This window comes from Pseudorca crassidens, chromosome 17 (assembly GCF_039906515.1).
Source record: "Pseudorca crassidens isolate mPseCra1 chromosome 17, mPseCra1.hap1, whole genome shotgun sequence".
Classification (NCBI taxonomy): Eukaryota; Metazoa; Chordata; class Mammalia; order Artiodactyla; family Delphinidae; genus Pseudorca; species Pseudorca crassidens.
This window is the reverse complement of record NC_090312.1, coordinates 2,583,558-2,606,339: the sequence shown is the minus strand read 5'-3', so window position 1 is coordinate 2,606,339 and position 22,782 is coordinate 2,583,558. Positions and strand designations below refer to the sequence as shown.

The window sequence follows — 22,782 nt, the reverse complement described above, 5'->3', positions numbered from 1 at the left end:
GAGCTGTGTGGTCCCCGGCAAGTGTCATAACCTCTCTGGGCCACTAACTGTGCCTACTCCACTGCCTCACTGGCTTGGGGTGAGAATCAGTGTGAAAATCAGGCACCATGGGTAAACATGACCAATGGCGCAGGCTCCCCATGGGCCGTGCTATTTGATCCAGGACCTTCCATGCTTGCACTCATCTGTCTCCTCCTCAGGCAGCTCCTCGAGGTGGGGGACTGGCTCTACTTCACCCCAGTGCCCGGGTACAGGCAGCTGGCGTCGTGGACTCAGGCCACATGTCTGAGCCTCGCTTTCCCTAGGCGTCAGGTGGGATGGAGACGGGGGGGCATCCTTGGGCTCACGACCCCACGCCCCTGGTCCACCGTGGTCACCCCACAGCAGGGCCACACAAGCCAAGGCACCGACGCGCCACACAGCCGGCTCTGGCGCCAGTGCCCACCTTCAGGGAGCCGCCCCACAGGATGCAGCCTGTTTGCCTACCTGGAGCTGGGGGCTGCCCTGTCTGCCAGGGGCTCCTTGTCACTAGCGCCCAGTGGCTGGTTCCTGGTGCACAGTAAGCCTCTGTTAACATGGGTTCCTCCCCCTTCTCGGCTCTCCCCTTGGCCTCTGCCCTCCTCTCCTTCCCTGTGAAAGTCACATGGCTTCCCGGCACTTTTCAGTGACTCTGGCAGCAGGACAGGAGAACGGCAGCCACCTGGCCCAGGAGGGGAGCGAGGGTGGCTCCGGGCCTTCAGGGACTGGCCACTGCTTGTGGTCGCCCAGCTGCCAATTGGGAGGGAGACCTGGAGCTGAACCCACTTTTTCCACAGATGAAGGAGACCCCAAGGGCAATTGTGGAAGAGACCAGACTCCTCCTTCCGCGTCTCCAGCCCTGGCCCCTGCCTCCTTATTTTACAACATGACCAAACTGCCCCATTATTTAATAAAACTGTCAGAACCACTGATTTGTGCAATGTACCTGGCTCTCTTTTTCTCTCTCTCTTTTCTTTCCAGATTCAATAAACCCTGAAGTTGTTCCAAGAAGACAGGAGAGTGATGGGAAGCATCAATTACATGTGAGATAATGGGGCCATGCAAGCAGGTAGCCCTGCACCAGCAGCTCCTCAGCCCAGCCGGGAAAAGCCCCCCTAGAAAAGGTCGGGCAGCTGCTCGGGGCAGGGAAAGCAGCCTTGGGCAAGGGCACAGCTCACAGGGAGCCCCCAAGGGGTGGGAGGAGCTGTGTAGGGTGGGCACAATCACGGAAGACTTCCTGGAGGAGGAGACACCAAAACCATGTCTTGAAGCATGAATAGGAGTTTGCCCATGGAAAAGGGATGCAAGGGGATTGCACCCCAAAGGAACACTGAGTGTGCAGGGCTGTGTGCAGGAGAGCAAGGGCTGTGGGAGAACGCTGGGGCAGCAGAGTGTGCGACATCTGGGCCAGAGCCTGTCCGGGCCCTGGATGCCGAGGCGAGGTCCTCGCTGTCCATATTGGGGTCACTCATAGGCCACAGGAATCTCAGGAGGGAGGCTGCCCTTAGCCACAAGCACTGGGCCTAGGGAAGGGTCAGTGCCCCAGCCCACGAAGGGGGAGGCAGGATGGGGGTCCCAGGTACCACTCCACAGCCCCGGCCTTCCTCCCCACCTGCAGGGCTGTCTGGGTTGCCGCGCACTGCAGGCCCACTGCATGCCTTGTGGATCCTGTCCCACAGCAGCTGCCGGCCTACCTTATGGTGAGGGCTTGAAAGGGTGATTTCCCCGGATTACGCGGGGGGGCCCCACTTGTAATCACAAAGGCCCTTTAAGGGATGGGGTGGGGGACAGGAGTGCAGAGTGATGATGAATCGGGGACGGGACTGATGCCCCACAAGCCCAGGGATGCAGGGCCTCCCCAAGCTGGAACAGGCGAGGAAACATTGTCCCCCGGAACCTGTGAAGAAACCAGCTCTGCCAGCACCTGGATTTCAGCCCCTAAAATCCACTCATCTGGGGATTCCTGGCCTCCAGAGCTGTAAGAAATGAAGAGGTGTTGTTTTTAGTCACAAGTTGGTAGCAATTTGTTACAGCAGAAACAAGACAACTAACACCATGTGTTTGCTCTAACCTCAAACCTCGACTGTGTTCTTCTTGAAAGTCTCAGTTCCCATCATAAAATCCTCCAGCTGCAGGATTTGGGGAGAGACTCCTGTCCCACTGACCTGGGGACCCAGGGGCCAGGACCCCTCACTACCACCCTGAAGGACTCACGGTCCTGTCGAGGCCTCTGTGGCGGCGCTACTGGCAATGACTAGGCGCTTCACGCTGAACATTAAAGATACTTTACACGAGAGATTTGATACGGAACATTAAGAACCATTGAGATCACTCATATCAATTGAAGATATAATAACTGAGCGCCATAAAGATCACTGAGGAGCTGGTGAAGCTGAGGGAGAGACATGAAGAGAGATGAACGGGCCTCTCCTCCTTCTCCCACTACCCACCCACCCCCGCCAAAGGTGCTCCCTAGGGCTTCCCTCGGCGACAGAGACCTCAGCAGGGGGAGGGGCCGAGGGCTCCTGTCTCTGAGGGGCCTGGGCGGAGCCAGAAGATTCTGTGCACCTCCTGGTGTTCTTGGTCAAATATTCAGCTAAGGGGTGGAGCAACGGGGCCAAGGAGATTAGAAATCTGAACTCGTGGGGCCCAGGACACTTCATTCTGTCTCAGTGCTGTGCTCTGAGCCCTGACCCTGGTCACACTGACCCCTGTTTCCCCCCAGGCAGGTCTTGAGCCCAGAGGTGGAGACTCGCCCAGACCCCCACCCCATTCATTCGCTCATCCCCTCCCTGCGATCCTGTGTGTGGCTCTGCACACCTCTGGGAGGCTCCCTGCCCTGGTGCCGAGGTCAAGGTCACACAGGCCAAGTACGGGGGCTCAGCTGGGACCCCCCGAGGGGCCCCATTCCTGCTTGTCCCCCTCACCTGGCTCAGAAGAGCTGACTGGGAAGGGAGGGGCACAAGTCATCTATCTGACTTTGAAACCCTTGTCTGCTCCTTTGCTGTGTGACACAGGGCAAGCCACTTAACATCTCTGAACCTGGCTGGCCCAGCTGCAATGGGATGATGATGCCAGACTCCTGGGTGTGAGGGTCATTGGAGAGGACACAGGTAACCCCCGGCAAGTCCCTGGAACATGCGGCCCTCGTGATGTGGGACTTCCCAGCTCCTGGGGGTCTGTGTGTGAGTCCAGCAGTGGCAATGGTGCTGGGTGAACGGCGGGTGCTGCGGCCACCCTGCCTGAAACAAGTCCTCATGAATCTGCCCTATTCCCCTCAAGCTGACACCCAGCCAGGCTGCCTACGCTGTCCCATATAGTTCATTTACAAGCTGGTCTGTTACCTGACTCATAACCGATCCCCGAGGGATCAATGCATTCACAGGGCGTCACATACATAACACCTGGTGTGTAATTGCATTCAGTCTCCCTGGCGTCTCACTGCACCGTGCGCTCCCCTCGGGAGCCGTGGCCACCGCCCCCTCAACCGCCGGCTCGGGGCAGAAGCACAGAGCAGGTGCCTCCCGGCCGCAACGCACGAGAGTGAAGTGTGATCTTAGGAGGACTTCCGTGGTCCTCAGCAGGGCTGGGTCACTCCAGTCTCCGGGGGGGCCTCGCACTCTCTTTTGATCCCCACGTGGCAGGGCCTCTGGGGCCCCCTCTGCCAGTGTCCCAGGCCTTGGGGCACAGCGAGCTCTGACCAGCTCCAGTGACAGGCGCTCCCCCTCTGCGGCCCAGCCCATTGCAGGCAGTGCTGGCAGAAAAGGGCCACATTTATCGAGTACCTTCCGAGACTCTCTAATGTCATCTGCTCAACACTTTTAAAGAAAGGGATTATTTTCCCATTTTACAGATAAGGAAGCTAAAGTTGAGAAACTGACTCTCCGAGGTTGGAGTGTCAGAGAAACGGCAGAGCTGGATCTGAGCCTGTGCCAGGACCCCAAGCCGGGCTCCGACCGTCTGCACTGAGATGAATCTGACCCTCCTCCCGCAGGGGGTCAGCAGGCCAAGGGCCGAGGGTGGACCCCCAGCAAAGCAAGACTGCGAGGTTTTCACTGGGCTTGTGTGCAATGGGGGTGCCATTCCATCGCACACAATGGCGGGAAGAAACCCCAGTGACTGGGCAAGAGCCTGCCCCATGGCCGGCTGTGGCCACGTCCTGGGGGTGCTCTCCTGCCCCTGGGGCCCATGGGGTCAGCTGATCTCCCAGCCCAGTGGCCCCGACACCCCAGCTGACCTCATTTGGGGCGGCTCCAGTGAGGCCAGCGGCGGCAAGCGGGACGCCCTCCCTACCCCGATCTTTCCGGAAACCTGCGGGGCTGACCTCCCAGTGCCAGGCTCAGCACGGCTCCCTCTCGCTCGTCCCCACCCCCTTTCTCGCACCTCTGCTATTGACTCTCCTGCTCACAGACGTGGCACTGTGATGGAAATGGCATCTCGGCTTCTGCACGGGTCCATATATCCCAAAATAGCGAAAGTCCCCATTGTGTGAGGATCTTTCAGCAGAGGCGTCTCCACAGGTACCTACTGTATGGATACGTCGACATGAATCCGCTCGGAGCCCCGGGAAGCTGCTCATCCCCCGAGTGCCCGGATGGCAGGGGTGGAGAGTGAGCGGGGGCAGAGGCTGGTTCTGGGCCACAGGCGGGTGACTAGCCCCCTGCCCCACCCGTGTGTGAGGGTCAGACAACGTTTGTCATCTGTGAAAGGCCACACAGACGTCCCTCACCCACACCCCGCGTCACGAATGAGAAACAGGCCCAGACAGGCAGTGAACTAACTATCCAGGGCCCCCCGGCGGGCCGGGCCTGAGTCAGGACACCACACAACCAGGCTCTGAGCGGCCGTCATCACACACACACGCGTGCACACAGCCGTGTACACACAGAGACACACCCGGAGGGAGCTGGCATGTTCAGGCGGGTGGCCATGGGGTCACGGCCTCTCAGGCCCTGCTGGCCTCACCAGCAGGGTCACCACCTGGCCATCTGGGCACTTGGGGAGGCTACGCTCCCCCATCCCTCCCCAGCGGGCAGGGCGTGGGTGTTCGAGCCCAGTGAATGGCACAGGGTGGGTGAGGGGCTCTGGGAAGTCTCCCCCTGCCCCACCAGGATGCCTGGCAGGCCCCCAGGGAGGCAGTGGCAGGTGTCCTCAGGCGGGCAGTGGCCCAATGGGAAAGGATCCAACCCTGGGTCCAGCGCTGCCCAGCGGCCAGCACTGGGCAAGTCTGCAGCCTTGCCTGGTCCCTCCGAGCCTCAGTGGCCCATCTGCAAAGCGGGGCAGGGGTGACGCCCACCTGCACCCCGAGTTGGCCCATGCCTGGCTCGCAGCGGCCCCCAGGACAGAGCCCAGAGCTGAGAGGCCCCCTGGAGGTGAGGGTGGGAGGGCGAGAAGAGGAGGGAGCATCTCCCGGGGCAGCTGCGACTGTGCGTCAGGATGGGAAGGGCTCTCCAGGCAGGACGACATGGGGCAGCGTGGGCACAGAGATGGGGAGGGAAGGCCCATCTCACAGGTGGGGAAACTGAGGCCCAGAGAGGAGGAGAGGTTCGCTCAGGAGCATGGCCCTCGGAGCCGGAAGGGGCTCCTGCCACCTCCCTCCGGGTGGCAATTCCAGAGCAGGGCCGGGCAGGCAGGGCCTCAGCCTTCCTGGCCGGCCCCATCCTGAGATCCCATCAGAGCCATGACAGCAGAACCTTCTCTGGGGAGACACGTTTTGTGGAAACTTCCAGTCCCAGGGCATGGGCAGTCTGAAAGGGACACAGGGACACAGAGCCAGAGCCCCAAGGGCCGGCGGCTCGGAGCGCAGCCTCTGCACTGTAGCCGTTCATTATCCTTCTGCAGTTGATGAGAATGATGGCGAGAACAATTAGTCTCAGAATTACCAGGAGAAGAGAACGTTAAGAGGAAAATAAATTAAAGAGAAATCCATTCAAGCTGTAATTGTCATACAGTGTATCATAGTCAATCGAATCGCAAATACAAGATTATCCCTTGTCAATTGATTTCAGCAAGTAAACAATTTGGTATTTAAATTGGAAATTCATGGGGGAGGGGAGAGGGGATTTGGTTAAAGGAAGAACAAAAACTTCAGGCCAAAGTCGGCTCTGGGTCTCTGATGCCTGGTGGCCTGGTGACTCTGGGCTGGAGGGAGGTGACAGGTTCCTGCCCTGCCTGCAGTTCAGGCGTCACCTCCTCTGGAAGCCATCCTAGCCCCCAGCCAGCCCGCATAGCCACCTGCTCTGGGTCACCTTTGTTTCTGGGTACTTCCACCCCCCCCCATGCCGCCTGCAGCGTGCTGGGGCTTCTCTGTTACATGTATGAATCTCCCTCCACACTAGGGGCTTCTGGTGGGCAGGGGTCCTGGCTTACTTCCCGGGCCAAGGCCAGGTGAGAAGCAGGTGCTTAGAACATGCGGCTGTCGAGAGAATAAATGGGTGGGTGGATGGTTGAAGGGACGGATGGGGAATGGATGGGTGGATGAATGGGGGTGGGGGGATGGGTGGATAGGTAGGGGGATGGGTAGATGGGGGATGGAATGATGGATAGATGGATGGATGGGTGCAGGGTGGCTAGAGAGATGCTTGAACGGATTAGAAAGACTGCTGGATGTTTCTGAGCTACTGAGGACAAGTGGCCACTTCTCTGCAAGAACCTCTGTACATGAGACCCCAGAGCCTTCCTTACCTTCCGGCCAAGAAACCATTTTCAAGGCAAAGCAATGTCTGGTGCCTAGAGGATTTCCTGGTCCCCCATCACCCTGAAGCAGCCAGCCTCGAGCACGGTGGAGAGGCCCCGGCAAGGCCCCTCCAGGAATAGCACCCATGAGGTGGGGTGACGTCCTGCAGGACGGGGTGTGCCGGAGCGCCCTCTCCCATGGCAGAGCCTATGGAGGTCGTGCCTCTGAAAGTTACTTCCCCCAGCGAGTCACACCATTTCCATCCCAGGGACCCAAACTAGCGCCTCCCTGTTAGCAGCCGGGAGGACTGTTTCCACGGGCGGGCACAGCACTGGCTCTGCGGCAGTGGGGCTGAGATGGCCACCTGTCTCAGGTGGGAGCAGTTTGTGTTGCCGTGGTGTCCAGTGGAGGACAGCACAGCCCCATTCAGGCAGGCATCTCCACACCCTGACCCTGCAGAAGGAAGGCTGGATCCCGCACAGTGAAAGAAGATGGGAGTGAAGGGGGAATTGGAGGAAGTCGGACTTTGCAGAAATGGCCACCTTGCCACTCTTCCCAAGAGGTGAAGCCTCTCTCCCGCCCCTTGAACCTGGGCAGGCTCACCATTGCTCCCTGCAGACGCAAGAGAACAGTGGAGGTGATGCTATGTGACTTCTGAGGCAGGGTCTCAGAAAGGGATGCCATTTCTGCCCAGCTTTTGCTCTGGGACTGAGCATGAAGAAGCCCGGGCCACAGGGAGGGGCTGTGTGCGGGTGTCAGGCCCGCAGCCCCAGCTCGGGGGCAGCCAACAGCCAGCATGACCAGCAGGCCTGTGGCTGAGCGAGCCTGCGGGTGACTCCAGCCCAGGACCAGAGACCAGCTGTCCCCGCAGGGCCCCGTCATGACTGCAGGTTTGGTGCCATTGCTGGGGGGCGTTTTGTTACACGGCCATAAGAACCGCCACAGGGACTTGCTGGGTCTCCTCCCTCTGCTGTCTATTTAATGAATTCCCTCCATGTTTTCTACTCCCCAAGCCCCATCCCAATATCACACGGGCTGCATTACAGGGGGTCATGTTTGTTATTTAGTCCGTAAACTGCAGGATATTGTGATGGCTTGGCGACGGCTCTAGAAAATATCTTAAGAGCGACAGTGCACGGATGGAACCTGGAGTACCTTCCCTTAGGGAGAGGGAAGGCGTTTTTGTTTTGTTTTGTTTTGTCTTCTGTTTTGTTTGGTTGTTTGCCTGAGTTGTATCCTGTTACGTGGAGGCGTTATTGAAATTGTATATATTTTACAAGGTACACCCTGAGCGGAAAGGCTCCTTGCACGTGGCCCCCACCCGAGGCTGGCTCAGCTGGGGGCTCTTGCAGATCAGTGGCTCATGGTCCAAGGTGCCCTGAAGTGCCGAGTCCAGCTCCTGGGCAGAGGGTCCCCGTGGCAGGGCCCTCGGGGGCTCCTGCAGCAAGGAGGGTGCAGGTATAGCCAGCGCGGGACGGAATCTGAGCCCCAGCCCTCTGCAGGCCTGGCTCCTGTCAGCCTCCTGGTGGAGGATTCATCAGCCCATTTTACAGATGGGAAACCGAGGCTCACAGGGAGGGAGCTGTAAGCGACCCTGGGCTGTGCGACTCCAGCACCCAGGCTGCATGCCGAGATGGCTGGGGGTGGTGGGGGGTGAGGTCGAGACCTGGATGGATGAGAAATGGGAGAGAAGGGATGTGGGTCCTTGAGATGCGACCCCCCCCGTTGCACAAACACCTCTTGTCCACCCACTCGGTGCCAAAGCCGTGTTCTTTCCATCACCCCACTCTCCCCAAAAGGTAAGTTCAGTGTGACCAACCTCTGGGTTCCCATAACTCACGTCTGGCCTGGAGACATGGAGACCGGTTCCGAGTTCGGCTCTGCTGCAACATGCTGTGTGACTTAGGGAAGCCCGGTCCCTCTCTGTGCCTTCCCAGGAGAAGGAGGGACAGAGTGGGGGTCCTTCCACCCAGACCTGCTGGTTCCAGGAGGTGCACCATGGATACTGCTGGTCACGTCAACCCCGGCCCGTCCTGTGCTGCCACCAGATGGGCGCCTGCTGGGCGGGCCTCTTGCTGCCGCTGCAGCTCTCGACCTCGCGGCTGCTCCAGACAGCAGAAGCTCAAGGTCACTGTGACACGTCACTCTCGGGTGGGGATTCTCAGAATCCGGCCGGGCATCAGCACTGCCCCGGGCGCCCTCCTCCTGGCCCCGTGCTGCCCTCGGCCTGCCCACCTGAACTCCTCACCTTGAAACACCTGCTCTCACCAGCGCCAGCGAGCAGTGCTGACCGGGCAGCACGGGGTGCTGGGGCCCGTGCAGGCACAGGGAGGGGCCAACCCCCAGACGCCCCAAGGTCAGGCAGCTGGGAGGGAGCCGTGGCACAGCCCGGCCTTGTTCTCCCAGCAGCCAAGCTCCCTCCCCACGCTGCAGGCAAGCACGTCCTCTGGGCTCAATTTCCTCGCCTGTAAAATGGGGCCACAACTCCAGCCCAGGGACCTCAACTCGCGGGACCCCGAGCCAATGTCTGCTGCTCAGGCTTCCTGGCCAGGTGGGAGACAACTGAACCGGTGATCTCCTGCCCCCGCAAACCCATATCGAGTCTTGCCCTGCCCCTGGCCGAGCCCCTCCCCTCAGAAGCCCACCCCCAGCCTGGCCGGACGTGCTGCAGCTGGCGCCGTGTCCCCAGCTGCCCCCCAAGCCTCCCGAGGGCCCGGGGGCCTCACACCTGCAGCCGGGAGGCGTGAAATCCAATTTGCGGCCGACGCCTCCTGCAGACGCCCCGGGCCTGGGCAGCCGGCGGCCGCCGCAGCGTCGCCGAGGAAGCGGCCGCAGCCTGGGGTCTGCCCCGCTCCACTTGCCGCTGCGCTGCCCGCACCTCAGTGGTGTCGCATTTCGCAGGCCCTGGGCAAGAGAGTGTCGGGAAACTCAGAGCTTCGCAGAATCATGGAAACTGAAGCAGTCTTTGGGACAAAGCAGCCTGGGTCCGGAATGCCTCAGAGGTTCCTCAGCAGAAGACTGGGGCTGGGGAGGGACCGGCAGCGCTGGAGGGCGGAGGGACCGCTGAGCGGGAAGCAGACCTGCAGACCTTTCTGGAATGTTGAGGCCGTGGACTCCGCCTGCCCTGGGGGTCTGGTGTGCGGCCCTCACCCTCACGAGGCCCTGAGCACTACGGGGCCTGGGAAGGGCAATGCTGACCCCAGTCCTGTAATGAGGGGGGTCGGTCTGCCTCCCTGGCACCCGCTCTGCACAGCGCACAGCGGGCGGGGCTGCTTCCTGCCCTCCCCCCCGCAGGGGCCAGGCGGCTCCCAGTGGCCTCTCTGGCTCCGGCCCCTCCTGTTTAGGGATGCCTCCCCCACGCCCTCACTCCCGCAGGAGAGGGAGATCCTGAGAGCAGCCCGGGCCAGGCTCTCCCCACCCAGGCGCCCCTTCTCCGTACCCACCCCTCGGCCGGGCACCCGGAAGCAGAGAAGCTATGATATCACGTCGGGAGCAGCGGGGCCCCAGAGCTGAGTCCAACCCCCGCCTGCGGCTCAGGGTGGGGAGCTGTGTGCTACTCCTTGGGGAGCAAGTGGCAGGACCACGGCTGCGCTGGCCTCCCATGGGGTGGCGGGATCCTCCCCAGGGGAGCCCTCAGGCGGGGCGGGGGGTGGGGTGCTGGGCGGGGCATCACCAGCTGGGCCTGGGCCACAGGCCGGTCCCCAGCCTCCCCCATCTCACGCCCATATCGCCACCTCACGCGTACGCGCACTCACACTCACAAACCCATGCCACCCTTACCCCCCAGCGCGGCCCAGGCTCCATCTCTGGGGTCCCAGAGCCGGAAAGCTGCCGCCCACCGACAGGTGACAGATGGTGACAAGTGCCACCGCGGCTGGCTACGACCGACAGCAGTTTACTAGGGCTCTCAGCCAGGGCCGGCACACAGGCAGGGCGGTGGCACATGGCAAGAGGCAGGAAGGTGCAAAGCTCTGCGGTCCATCCACGCAGGCCAGGTGACAGCATCAACCTGCAAAGCGAGAGGCTCCACGAGCTCCGGCGAGGAAGCCGAGGCTCAGGTGCAGCGACGACGGGCAGGGAGGAGGCCAGGGAGCCCGCAGTGGGCGAGGGGCCATGCGGGCTCCAACAGGCCACCCGCCTTGGGGGGCCGAGCGCTCTCCCACGGCAGGGCTGTCAGAGCAGGGGCCTCGCCTCCCTGCTCTGCTGGGCGGGAGGCTAGGTCATAAGGCAGCAGAGACTTGCCCTGGGGAGGGTGGGCCCTGATGACCAGTCTCCATTTCACAGATGAGAAAGTAGAGGTCCTAGGGGGCGAGCCGCCGGCCCTAAGCCTCAGGCTCACCCTGGACCCCCTTTCCCGCACCCCAATCCACGGGTGAGTCCGGCAGGCTCCCCTCTCCCGGCGACGCCCCCACCTCGGCGCACGCCCTTCCCTCCCCCGTTTCTCTCCCGCCCCGGCTCCCCGCAGCCTCCTCCAACAGCAGAGCTGCTCAGGGCACCGCTGTCCGGGTCAGAGCCCAGCCCCCAGGGACCCGGGGACCCTGGCTCGCCCGCCAGCCCGCTGGGCTCCGCTGCGGCTCTGGCCAGTCTCATCCCACCTCAAGGCGTTTGCACGCTGCTCCCTCGGCCTGGAAAGCTTTTCCCGGGGATGCCCACTGGCTCCTCAAATGGCACGCTCTTAACGAGGCCCCAGAGCACCCTGCTGAAAGTTACAACCAGCCTCACCCCAGGCCCGAGGTCAGGAGCCTGGACGCCAGTTCTGTGCTCCCCACATCCGGGGCCCAGTGGGCTCTGTGATGGCTGAGGTGAAGATGCCAGTGGGCCCCCGGCTCATCGGCAGAGGCCCTGAGGAAGCAGGATCCCCACCTGGGCGTCCCCGGCTGGTGGAGGTGTGCTCCCTCCCCTTCCTCCCCGCAAGCACCCCTGCCCCCAGCCAGGGTCGAGGGCCCAGCAGCAAAGCTGAGGACCCCAAGGAGAATCAGCCCCCAGCTGCTCGTCTGTGGGCTCCCTCACCTGCTGGGGAAGCTTGCCCGCGCCCTCCCCCCAAGGGGATGCTGAGTCCCAGAGAGGGGCGGGCAGTCCCGCGGGGAGCAGCGATCGCTCCCCACGCTCCACCGGACGCGGGCCCGCGAGAGTGACCACCTGGCACCTTGCAGAAGCTGCACCTGCCTCGGCCCCACCCCAGAGAGGCCCTGCCTGTACCTGGCCTGTCTCCTCTAAAGGCCTCACCTGCCATTCTTGTAACCCCATCCTTACCTCCACGCCTGTCACCTCCTCCTGAGCGGGGCGGGGGGCAGGGGGGTGGGACCCTGTCCTGAGAGCCGCTGCAGGCCACGCCCTCTAAGCTCAGTCTCCTCCTTGGTGAGATGGGGCGACAGTCAGCTGGCACCCCCTCTCCGCCCCAGCTGGCTTTGTGGCTCCAGGGAACTCTGCGCAACTCACAGCCCTTCCCGGAGGTCTGGGCACGGAAGCCTGTGCCGACCCCACCCCAGCCCTCTGCGGGGGCACCTGCAGCTGCATGAATGACCTCATGCAAGGTGGGGGTCTCAGAGGAGGGCAAGTGGGGGGCTCCTCCAGAAGCAGTCCCCCCCCCAAGTGCCCCGCCCCCCGCTCGCTCCTCTGCGGGCTGAGCCTCGGCCGTAGGGCACTTAAACGACCACTTAAACAACGATGCTGTGCAGGAGACCTCTGGACCCCGACAGACGGGCGGCAGCCGCTGGCAGGATTTGGAAGGCGCTGGGGGCGGGGAAGGCGAGGCCTAAAGGGTGAGCCGCAGGCACCAGCACCTGCCTGGGCTGGGGGTCCGAGGGGCCTCTAGGAAGGGCAGCAACGGGGCCACCGTGTCTGGAGACAGGCTCTCAGGGCCTTGGGGCTGGAGAATGGCCGTCTTTCCAGGCTTTGCACAATCTTGCCCACCCCACTAGTCAGGGTCCCCTGCACCACCATCCCTTTGCTAGGGACCCCCCCATGGTGGCCCCTCCCCCGTGGCCTGCCTCCCAGCCCTGTTTCTGTTTCTGCCCCACGTTGTCCACCAACCCTCAGAGGACCCTCACCCGGGGCCACCTCTTCCCATCACTCCCCTCCTCTGCAGACCCTCCCCGCCCTGGGCCCTGTGTCCACCCACGGCCCCTGTGTTCCCAGGACACAGCCTCGGCCAGGTGGCCCTGGGATCGAACCCTCGCCTTTCTCAGCTGCGTGTCCTGTGAGCCGCTAACTCCTCTGGCGGTTCCCATGCCTTTAAAACAGGCAGGTGTTTGCATGGGCCCTTTCGAGTTGATGTTTATTCTCCTCTCTGGCAGCAAGGATACCCCGAGCAGCCCTGTGCCACACGCTGGCTGGACACACAGACTCCCAGGCGGATGCAGTGGCCAGGGGAATGGTCAGTGAACCCTCACAAAGAAAGTGCCCAGAGAACGGGCCTGGGCAGTCTGGCTGGGGTGGAGGACCTGGGAGGACGTGGCCGCCCGTGACCTGCGGGGCCGCTGTCCGGGGCACTGAGAGTCGGACGGAGGGCAGCACGGGAGCTGGCCCCAGACAGTCAATATCGACACAATGATGGTGGGGACTTCGCTGGGCTCTGGGCCCGGGAAGAACGGAGGTGTCCTCCCCAGTGGCTGACCAGGGACAGGGACGGCCTCTCCGCCTGGCCAAGGGTGTGGAGCCTGGGCCCAGCACAGGCTGTGCTAGCCACAGGTGGGCTGTCTGGGGAAACCCCTCTCTGTGCCCGCCCCCCGGGCCCTCCGTGCGGTGGGCACACGGCACCTCCCGTTCCTGCCCCGGCCCCACCTCCTCAGTCCCCCTGTCCTCGTGGTGGCCGCCACCACAGGGGCCATAGGGCATCACACCCCACCACCCCAGCCATGACTGTGCTCAGCTCCAAACACACTCAGTGAGAGTGAGAGGCCTTCTTGGGGTGCAGACACCACACAGAGACTGGGCTTGGCTCACCAGGATCCTGAGGGGAGTGGTACCTATCCCTCAGGTCACTGTCAATGTCCCTCAGACACGTCATTTTCTCATTCACTCACCACACCGCCAATGGCACGCCCACTCCCTTGGTGATGGGCAAACTCAGTTGCTAGGGGACCCAAGCCCAGACCCTGGGGAGTCATCCTCCACTGATGGGCCGGACAGGCCCCGGGGCTGGCACACTGACCATTGCCTCCTGGACCGAGGCTGCGTGTGGGTCAGTCCTGCCCTGGGAGGGGGACCCTGAGGGCAGCAAGGTCTCGAGGGCCAGGCAGGGGAGCGCCCAGCACAGACACTGTCTGCGGCTTCTCCCTGGTGACACTCTCTGAATAGCTTATTAGAAATTAATATTTAATTCTCTTCTGTGGGTTTAGCTTAATTATGCAATTTATATTGCAATTACTGAGAAGCACCCGGAAGCAAAACCGCTTGCTTTGAGTAGGAAACAGTCGGGGGGCGGGGGGCCAAGCACAGCTGACGCTCAGAACTCCCGCTTGGTAGGCTTCGCCCCAGGGGCTCCCCCTGGCCTCCCCGAAGTCCTGGTTCTGCGTGAAGCCCTCTTTCCTCCTTCCGGGTGTCTGCCCTGCAAGTGGGGCCTGGAGCCCCGTCTGAGGGGGTGTCCTTGAAGGCAGGACCCTGCCTGCTGGCTTCTGCGTGCTTCTGGAAAAGCAGGAGGAGGAAAGCGGCCAGGTGCTCACCTGCCTTGCTGGGCTCTGACCGGGGCCCCTGGAGGAGCCCCCCATGTCCTCACAGCACTGCGTCGGGGAGGGACTGTCCCACCTCACGGGTCTGATAGCAAAGCTCCATTGAGTCGGTGACATGTCCCCGTCGCCCAGGAGGTGGCGGCAGGCGGGGACTCAGACCCAGGACCATCCCACCGCACAGACGAGGTCTGTCCCCTGCACTCGGCTTCGGGCGGGGTGTCCTCCTGCCCTGCCATGGTGGGGAGGCACCCCCCGCTAAGCCCCTCCCTGCTGCCTGTGTCCTGGGGAAGAGCAAAGGGCCGGGGCTGCGGGAGCTCGTGCCTCCTGCTGTCTGGTGAGTGGGGGTCACAGGGGACACGGGACTGGATGCCCGGGAGGGCAGACCCTGAGCCCCGAGGCCGAGGTGCGCATGGGGGCTGGGACCGGCTTCACGCTTCCCCCTGCCTCGGATGAGCCCCCGTGAGCCTCAGGTGACATCCGTCAGGTGCGCATGCCGGCCCCCACTCCTGTCCTGCTGTCACTGAGGGCCCTGTGCCCCGGGACAGCCCTGGGCTGCTGTGTGTCTTCACTGGTCACTGCAGGGGCAAAGTGACCCACCAGACAGGGGCTGACGCAGAGCCAGAAGCCACAGCGCCAAACCTGAGGCCAATGCCAGCTGGGGAGTGGAGGGGGTGAAGGAGAGGTGGATGGCAAGGCCGGGGGCTGCCCCAGGGACAGAGGGCCATGGCCACTCCTCCGGGAGCTGGGCCCGCAGGAGGCTGGGAGGCTGATGCCTGGAGGCTGGGGTCTGAGCGACGTTACCGGGCCTGGGTTTGAGGAGTAAGAAGGGGAACTCGAACCCCTGTTTCTGGGGTGTCTGTGGTAGGGGCAGGTCAGTGGCCAGTCTGAGGACAGTTCCTAGGAGAGGGGGCAGGGGAGGGAGGAATGCACGTTGATTGTGCGCCAGCTGTGTGCACAGGGCACCCGTGGCCTCACCCAAGCCTTCCAAACACCCCGACAGGCCTCAGTGTCCCACGCCCACTGGGGAGGAATCGGGGCTCCACGCACGGCCTCCCCAGTGCCGCGAAGAGGGCTCCAGCCGGGTCATCGGACTCCAGAGCCACCCCACCAGCTCCAGGCTCCACAGGTCTGCAGCAGGGAGCTGGCCGACCCAACCGCTGTGGCCCCTTGGGGACCTGGGCAGCTGTGCCCTCTGCCATCCCAGGCTGGGACTTGTAAGGCTCCATGCCCGCCCCGTCTCCCAGCCACTGGCAAACAGCACCGCGTCCACCAGCCTCTTCCGAGCTCCTCACACGAGCAAGCTGCCTTCTGTGCTGGCCGCCAGCACTTTCATGCTTTTTTTTTTTTTTTTTTTTGCGGTACGCGGGCCTCTCACTGCTGTGGCCTCTCCCGTTGCGGAGCACAGGCTCCGGACGCACAGGCTCAGCGGCCATGGCTCACAGGTCTAGCTGCTCCATGGCATGTGGGATCTTCCCAGACCGGGGCACGAACCCGTGTCCCCTGCATCGGCAGGCGGACTCCCAACCACTGCGCCACCAGGGAAGCCCCATGCTTTTATTTTTTTCCACCTTTTTCCTGGTGCAGCCCGATCCCTACGGGCCGGCTGGGTCGGGGTGCCCCTCATGTTGCCATCTGCCCAGCCATGAGGGCAGTGCCCAGGGCTGGGGCAACCACATGCAAAGGGAAGGGGAGCCCGCCGGGACCGCTCGCCGCTCCTGACAAGTGGCCCCAGGAAGCCTCCTGAACATGGTCACGCAGTCCAGCCGGGCCTGGCTCTTGCCTCAGCGCTCCACCCACGGCAACACTGTGCCTTCACCTGGGCCCTGCCCTCGGCCCAAAGGGCCTCCGTGCCTGACGGGGGAGCCGCTACCCACCTTGCTCCAGAGCCACCTCCTCAAGGAAGCCCTCCCGGCACAGCTGCCCCTCTCCCGGCCTCCACTCTTCTCCTGGCAGTTCAGCACCTCAAGGGCCTGCCTCTGCCCCGGCTGCGAGCTGCTCAGAGCGGGGCTGGGTCTGACTTCCACCCGGGGCCGACCGGGAGGGGCTAGGGTGCTTCTAGCCCTACAGACAGAGGCCTACTGACGTCTGGGCTGCTGGGAGTGGTGCGTGCGTGTCCTGCCCGAGGTGACAGGGAGGACAAGGCACGGGCCTGCTGGCGAGGGGCCACTGGGTACCTCAGGGAGAAAAAGCCAGCTGCGCCTCGTCTCCATAAACGCGGGCAGGCTCACGGTAACAGTGATACCACTGTGATAGCAACGGCAGTGGCGAGAGGAGACAGCCCCGTCGCGGAGGGCAGGGCCGCTCTGGGCCAGGCGCCCGGCAGGCCTTTGCCACCGATGCCGCAGGGACTCCCAGGGCAGTGCTGATGACCCCATTTCCGAGATGAGGCGGCCAAGGCTCAGGTCGGGGCCGTGGCGAAGGCCGCAGTCCCCTCCACTCCTCCCTCTGCCTCCGGCCCGGCTCGCCTGGCTCTGCCCATCTGCCCGCTGACCCGGGGCTCTGGGAGGCGGGTGCTGGACCCCGGGGGAGATTTCCATGCGTGAGACCCTAGGGAGCCACACGACCTTCAGGGAGCCTCCCGGCACCCCCGGCAGGCGTGCTTACGGGCTGGGGCAGGACAGGCAGCGCTGCCCAAAGTCACCAGACCCCAGGTGACCAGGCCCCCTTTGGCAGGCTCAGCACAGAGCAGCCATCTAAGCCGCCTTCACGAGCACAGCCCAACGACGGCGCCGCTGACCGCCCAGGCCGCGTCGACTGTGTGCAGACCCCGCCCCACAGACCTCAGGGTCACACAGACCCAAGCTGGGACCCGGCACCACAGCCCCTCCCTGTGACCTTGGGCGGCCGCCTAGCCTTCTTGGCGGCGCTCCCCTGGCAGTTCCAACCCCAGAAGGCTCGCCCCTCTACACTGCCCCCTTCTGGGTAAGTCCCTTCATCTCTCTCCATGTCAGTTTTCTCATCTGGAAAATGGGGACACACCAACACCTCCTTCATGGGGCTGTGGTGAGGATTAAGCGAGGTCCTCTGGTGTAAACTCCTACTGAGCGCTCGATGAATGCAAAATACACGTATGGAGCACAGCCCTCTCCTGCCCCGCCCGGATGACACACTCGGGTCCTAACACTGCAGCCCCTGGGGAGGGGGAGCGGGCAGCTCAAGAGGGGGTGCTGTCCCTCCCTCCTGACCTCACACACGTGCACACACACGCAGACACGTACATGCAGATGCACACAGACACACACACACACACAGCTGCAGACGCACACATGCACGGAGAAGCCTGGAGGTGAAGATCCCACCACTTGCTTCCCAAGTGGAAGTCGATGGCTCTGGGTCGATATTTCACGGCTTTCAGAAAACATTAAAAACCTGATTTGCTCTGAGCCTCTTACATTTTTGTGCCCGTGAAAAATGCTCCATTGACTGCTGCCCAGATACTGTAACGTTCTATTTGCTGAGGCCCAGCCTCGTGACTCGAGCAGGGAGCCACCGAGGACAGGCCCCCCTTGCCCTGGGGCCCCTGCTCCCTCCCCCAACCCCTCCCCATGTCCTGAACCAGGCCCGGGGACCCAGAGAGCTCACGTCCCACACAGACACACAGACAGGTCCACGGTGAATGGAAAGAGGTCCTGAGGGTGCAGATGCTGCGATCGTGGGCGTCCAGGAGGACAGAGGAGTGGGGAGGCTCCGCAGATTCCAAGGACTCACCTCCTTCTACAGGTTCCACCAGCTCCTTCCCTGTAGGAGCCGCGGCCGAGACCCGGGCAATCCTGCTGCTGGCCAGCTGCACCAGTGTACAGGTGACCCGGCTCCCCTGCGGCCTGGCCCCACTGCCCTCACATCCCTGAGGAATGGCAGCCGGGGACACGGCAGTACCCTGGGCAGTGCCGGGCACTCAGAGTCACCATAACTTCTTCTTTCTGACGTCAGGAACCGAGTCCCCGAGAGCCGAGCCTGACCCCAAACCTTCATCTACAGGATCTGCACAAAGCGGCCAGGCCTGGTGGTGCTTCTGGAGACAGCTGCCCCTTCCTAAATGGAAACGGGGTCCCATAGAGCGGTCAGGACTGGAGGCCAGGAGCTGGGCTTAATCAGGATGGGCACGCCGGCTTCTGCTGTGTTCTCCCAGATGCTCACCAGGGCTGAGGAAGCCCAACCCTGACCACAGACTCGGTCTGCACCTTGGTCACAGGCTGAGCCCTGGCCCCGGTCACACTCTGAGCCCCGACACTGGTCACACTCTGAGCCCTGGCCCTGGTCACACTCTGAGCCCTGGCCCTGGTCACAGGCTGAGCCCCGACCCTGGTCACACTCTGAGCCCCGACCCTGGTCCCACTCTGAGCCCCGACCCTGGTCACACTCTGAGCCCCGACCCTGGTCCCACTCTCAGCCCTGGCCCTGGTCACACTCTGAGCCCCGACCCTGGTCACACTCTGAGCCCTGACCCTGGTCACACTCTGAGCCCTGACCCTGGTCACACTCTGAGCCCTGAGCCTGGTCACACTCTGAACCCCTACCCTGGTCACACTCTGAGCCCTGACCCTGGTCCCACTCTGAGCCCTGGCCCTGGTCACACTCTGAGCCCCGACCCTGGTCACACTCTGAGCCCCGACCCTGGTCACACTCTGAGCCCTGACCCTGGTCCCACTCTGAGCCCTGACCCTGGTCACACTCTCAGCCCTGATCCTGGTCACACTCTGAGCCCTGGCCCTGGTCACACTCTGAGCCCTGACCCTGGTCCCACTCTCAGCCCTGATCCTGGTCACACTCTGAGCCCTGGCCCTGGTCCCACTCTCAGCCCTGGCCCTGGTCCCAGGTGAGCCTTCATGCTGGCTGTCCACTGAGTACAGGGACTCCGGGTAAGCGAGGCTGCTGGGCGCCATCCTTCCTCGCTCTGCTGAGCTCCCTGTACTGACCCGCCCCTCAGGCCCCTGTGAGCACCAGGCAGAAGTGGGCTTGCAAACCTCGGCAGCTGGGAAGAGCTGAGCCCGGGGGGGTCACGGCCCTGAGAGCCGGGCAGGGGTGCTGGGGCGTGGCCCGGATAGTGCGGGTGGGGATGTGAGGTGGGGCTGCATCTCCCCTCGGAGCTGCAGAAACAGGCACGTGCGAGGCTGTAGGCGCAGGGAGCCTGAGCCCCCCCCTCAGGGGCCGCTTTTCTCTGCAGAAATAACCCCCCCTGCATGTGAATAGAGCCTTTTCCTTCCTCAAAGCGCTGCTTATATTTAGCCATTTTCCGCCTTTGTCCTCAGAGCAACTCGGCAGCAGGGAGAGAGGCAGACGCCGCAGCCCCATTGCGCTGTGGAAACCGGGCCCAGAGCCGGTGGGCCTCCAGGTCCCACAGGAGCCCCTGCCGCCTGGCCCAGTGGGTAGTCAGTGGTCACAGAGAGCCCTGGGGGTGTCCAGACGGGATCTCTTCCAGCTCGGCGGACACTCCAGAGATGAGGTGTCTCTGTGTGGGCTCAGGGCTCCCCTGGTCCCACGGCACCCAGAGACACCCACAGACCCCCACCCAGACAGCCTGGGGCCTGGCTGTAGGAGCAGGAACTCCTGGCTTGTCCTGCCGGGCTCTGAGCTGCTAGGAGCCGGGGACCCCTCCTGCCCTCTGTACCCGCTTAGCTCACTCATTGGGCTAAAGCGCACCTGCCTTGGAGACCTGGCCGGAGGAGCCGGGGGACATGTCACTGCTCCTGGGCCCTGGCTGGGGGCCGCCTGGGCTCGGGGTAAGACAACAGTCAATCCCGCACAGGACAGCCACGGAACCTCACCCAGACACCAGGCATCACAGCAGGAACACCCACGTCCTACCCGCAGTCCTGCCCACTCCCACCACCCAAGCAGCTCCAAGCACCAGGAGTTCTCCTTGCAGGGCCGAGACTTTAGCAGCAGAACCTCCGTGTGTCCTGCTTAATGTTCGTGTCCAGAAGTCCTGCAGCAGAGGGTGGACGGGCTGACCAGGGCCACGTAGGGGCCACGTAACGTCTGGGTCACGCGTCGCACGTCTTTGGGGAGATCCAAGACCTTCTGAATCCAGGGCTGCAGGGATCCTGCCCATCTTAGGAGGTGGGGAGGACCCATCAAGGTCACGGATGGGCAATGCCCATTCACAGTAGGCTGACGGTAAATGGGAGTCTCCCTTCCCCAGGCCCCACCTCCTGAAGCTCAGCGCAGACCGGAAGTTGGCTCCTTGGCCTCCTGGCGGCGCCCCAGCCCCACCTTGGGGACAGTGTCATCTAATCAGAAGCAGCCCAGCGAGGACGAGACTCTGGACAGCATGGCAGCCAGGGTTCGCTACCCCGACTTTGCATCTCAGCCTCACCAGGGCGGCTCCTTTCATGACAGGGGCCCTTCTAGGAGAAGTCTGACACGTGTGGCATGTCCTCTGCGAGGGCTGCCGACTGCAGTGACTTCCGTGGGGCTGCTGCAGCGCCTCGCCTTCTGCCCCCCACCCCAGAGGCTGTCACAGGCTACGGCGGGGATCACGGGGGACGGGGACAGGGAACACCCGAGGGTAGCCACGGAGCTCAGTGGCTTGCCTGCTCCTCCCCAAGACCCTGGCCTGGCCCCTGCCATGCCCCAGAGCTGGGCCCAGGCGCTGCACACCCGGACGCCCCAGAGCTGGGCCCAGGCACTGCACACCCGGACGCCCCAGAGCCGGGCCCAGGCGCCGCACACCCGGACGCCCCAGAGCTGGGCCCAGGCGCCGCACACCCGGACGCCCCAGAGGAGGCACACTGGGCAAGATGAAGGCCAGCGCCCCAAGGCACCTGACCCTCCTCTGCCCCCTCCCTGAAGCCGGAAGTGTCCTTCTAAAGGGCCAGTGCACGAGCAGGTGGCCTGGGCATGGAAGCCAGCCTCCCAGATGCCCACGGTCAGCCCCCTGGACTCACTTAGGGGCCCATCGCAGCAAGTGGCACTGACCCTGTTTGAGCAGCAGAACGAGGGTGGCGTCTGCCGGGCTCTCCAGAAGCCCTCACTCTGGCGGAAGCTTAGAACAAGATCCTCCAGCCCCTGTTGGGCCCTCAGATGATGCAGCCCGGCCGACATCCATCTGCACTTCCAGAGATACCCTGAGGGGAACCACCCAGCTGAGCCACCGCCCAATTCCTGACCCACATAAACTGTGACAGTACACGTCTGCTGCTGCTTTAGGCCCTGAATTTTAAGCTAATTGGTTACACGCAGCAGGTAACACAGACACCCACTCAACACGCTGCGGGGCTCTGGCGGTCCATCAAGGCACCACACGTGTTCTGTCCCAGACCAGCTGCTCGAGGTCCTGCCCGGAGCCCAAGCCCTGGAGGACCCCCACCCCATCCCGTCCAGGTCTCAGCACCCCCTCTTCCCCAGGAGCCCGTGAAGCTCCCTGACAACTCTCCCCACGAGGGGCTGCTCCCTGCCACCTCCCCGGGCTCCCGGCACAGGCCCGCTGCACGACCCGACACGCTCTGCTCACGACTGCCCCAGGGGCCTTGCCAGCCGCGACCTTCTGGAGGTCAGTGCCTGCACAGAGGGGAGCTGCAGGAGCGCCTCTGCCGCAAGGCTGTGAGTCCCAGGAGCACAGGGCTCCCCTCTGCCTTGCTCACCAGTGGTCACCAGGGCCCAGCCTGTACCTGACATAGAGGAGGATGAATGGATGGATAAGTGCACGGGTGGATGGATGGACGGATGGACGGACAGATGGATCAAAAATGGGTGGATGGGTGGATGGATGGATAAATGGACTTATCAAGGATGGGAGGATGGGTAAGAGGAGGACAGATGGACGGTGTGGGGGCAGGAGGGGCACTTACCACAGTGGCATCACTTTCGGGTGGAGGTGGCGACTATGAGGACGGTGACTCCAGCCAGCAGGACGTAGCACCTGATCTTGGGTCTCTGCAGCTGGGGGAGAGAGAGAGGTTGCTGTCGTGTCTTGTCCCCACCCAGCGCCTCCCATCCTAGGGGACAGTGGGCCTCTGACTTGCAAGGGGCTCTGCCCTGATCTCGCACATATTCATTCAAGATCTGCTCCGGACTGGCCCTGGAGCCAGGACCACAGGGAAGGAGGCAGGAGAGCAGTGGGATTCCCGCAGTTCCAGCGGCAGCCGGGCTGGGGGTCGGCTCCTGGTTTGCTGTCCTCGAGCCAGGATCTTGGCCACATCCCTGCTTGGGACCTTGGATTCTTCTGGAAGCATAGGGTGATGCATGGACTCCACAGGGACACTTGAAACTTAACGAAGATGATGCGTGCGAAGTGCAGAGCCTGGGGTCTGGCAAGTACCAGACGTGGCGTCCTCACCAGACACTCTCCTTATCCTGTATACCGTTATGGTTACTATAAAGGTAACAACCTCTGGGCCCACCAGAAGGCCTCAGGGATGGGAAGACACACAGATCTGGGCTGGGAAACTCACCAGGGAGGGTTGAGAGGCTTCAGAA

The 22,782-nt window shown here is 63.1% G+C and overlaps 1 protein-coding gene across 2 annotated transcripts in view; it reads right to left on the bottom strand.

Annotated features, from left to right (window-relative positions):
- Positions 1 to 21,754: 21,754 nt before the first annotated feature.
- Positions 21,755 to 22,782, bottom strand: part of TSNARE1 (t-SNARE domain containing 1) — a 117,139-nt gene continuing 116,111 nt past the window's right edge. For both annotated transcript variants that reach the window (XM_067712748.1, XM_067712752.1), the window contains one exon: positions 21,755 to 22,245. In XM_067712748.1, coding sequence (XP_067568849.1) covers positions 22,165 to 22,245 — 81 coding nt within the window. In that variant the 3' untranslated portion in view covers positions 21,755 to 22,164. The remainder of the gene's footprint in view (positions 22,246 to 22,782) is intronic.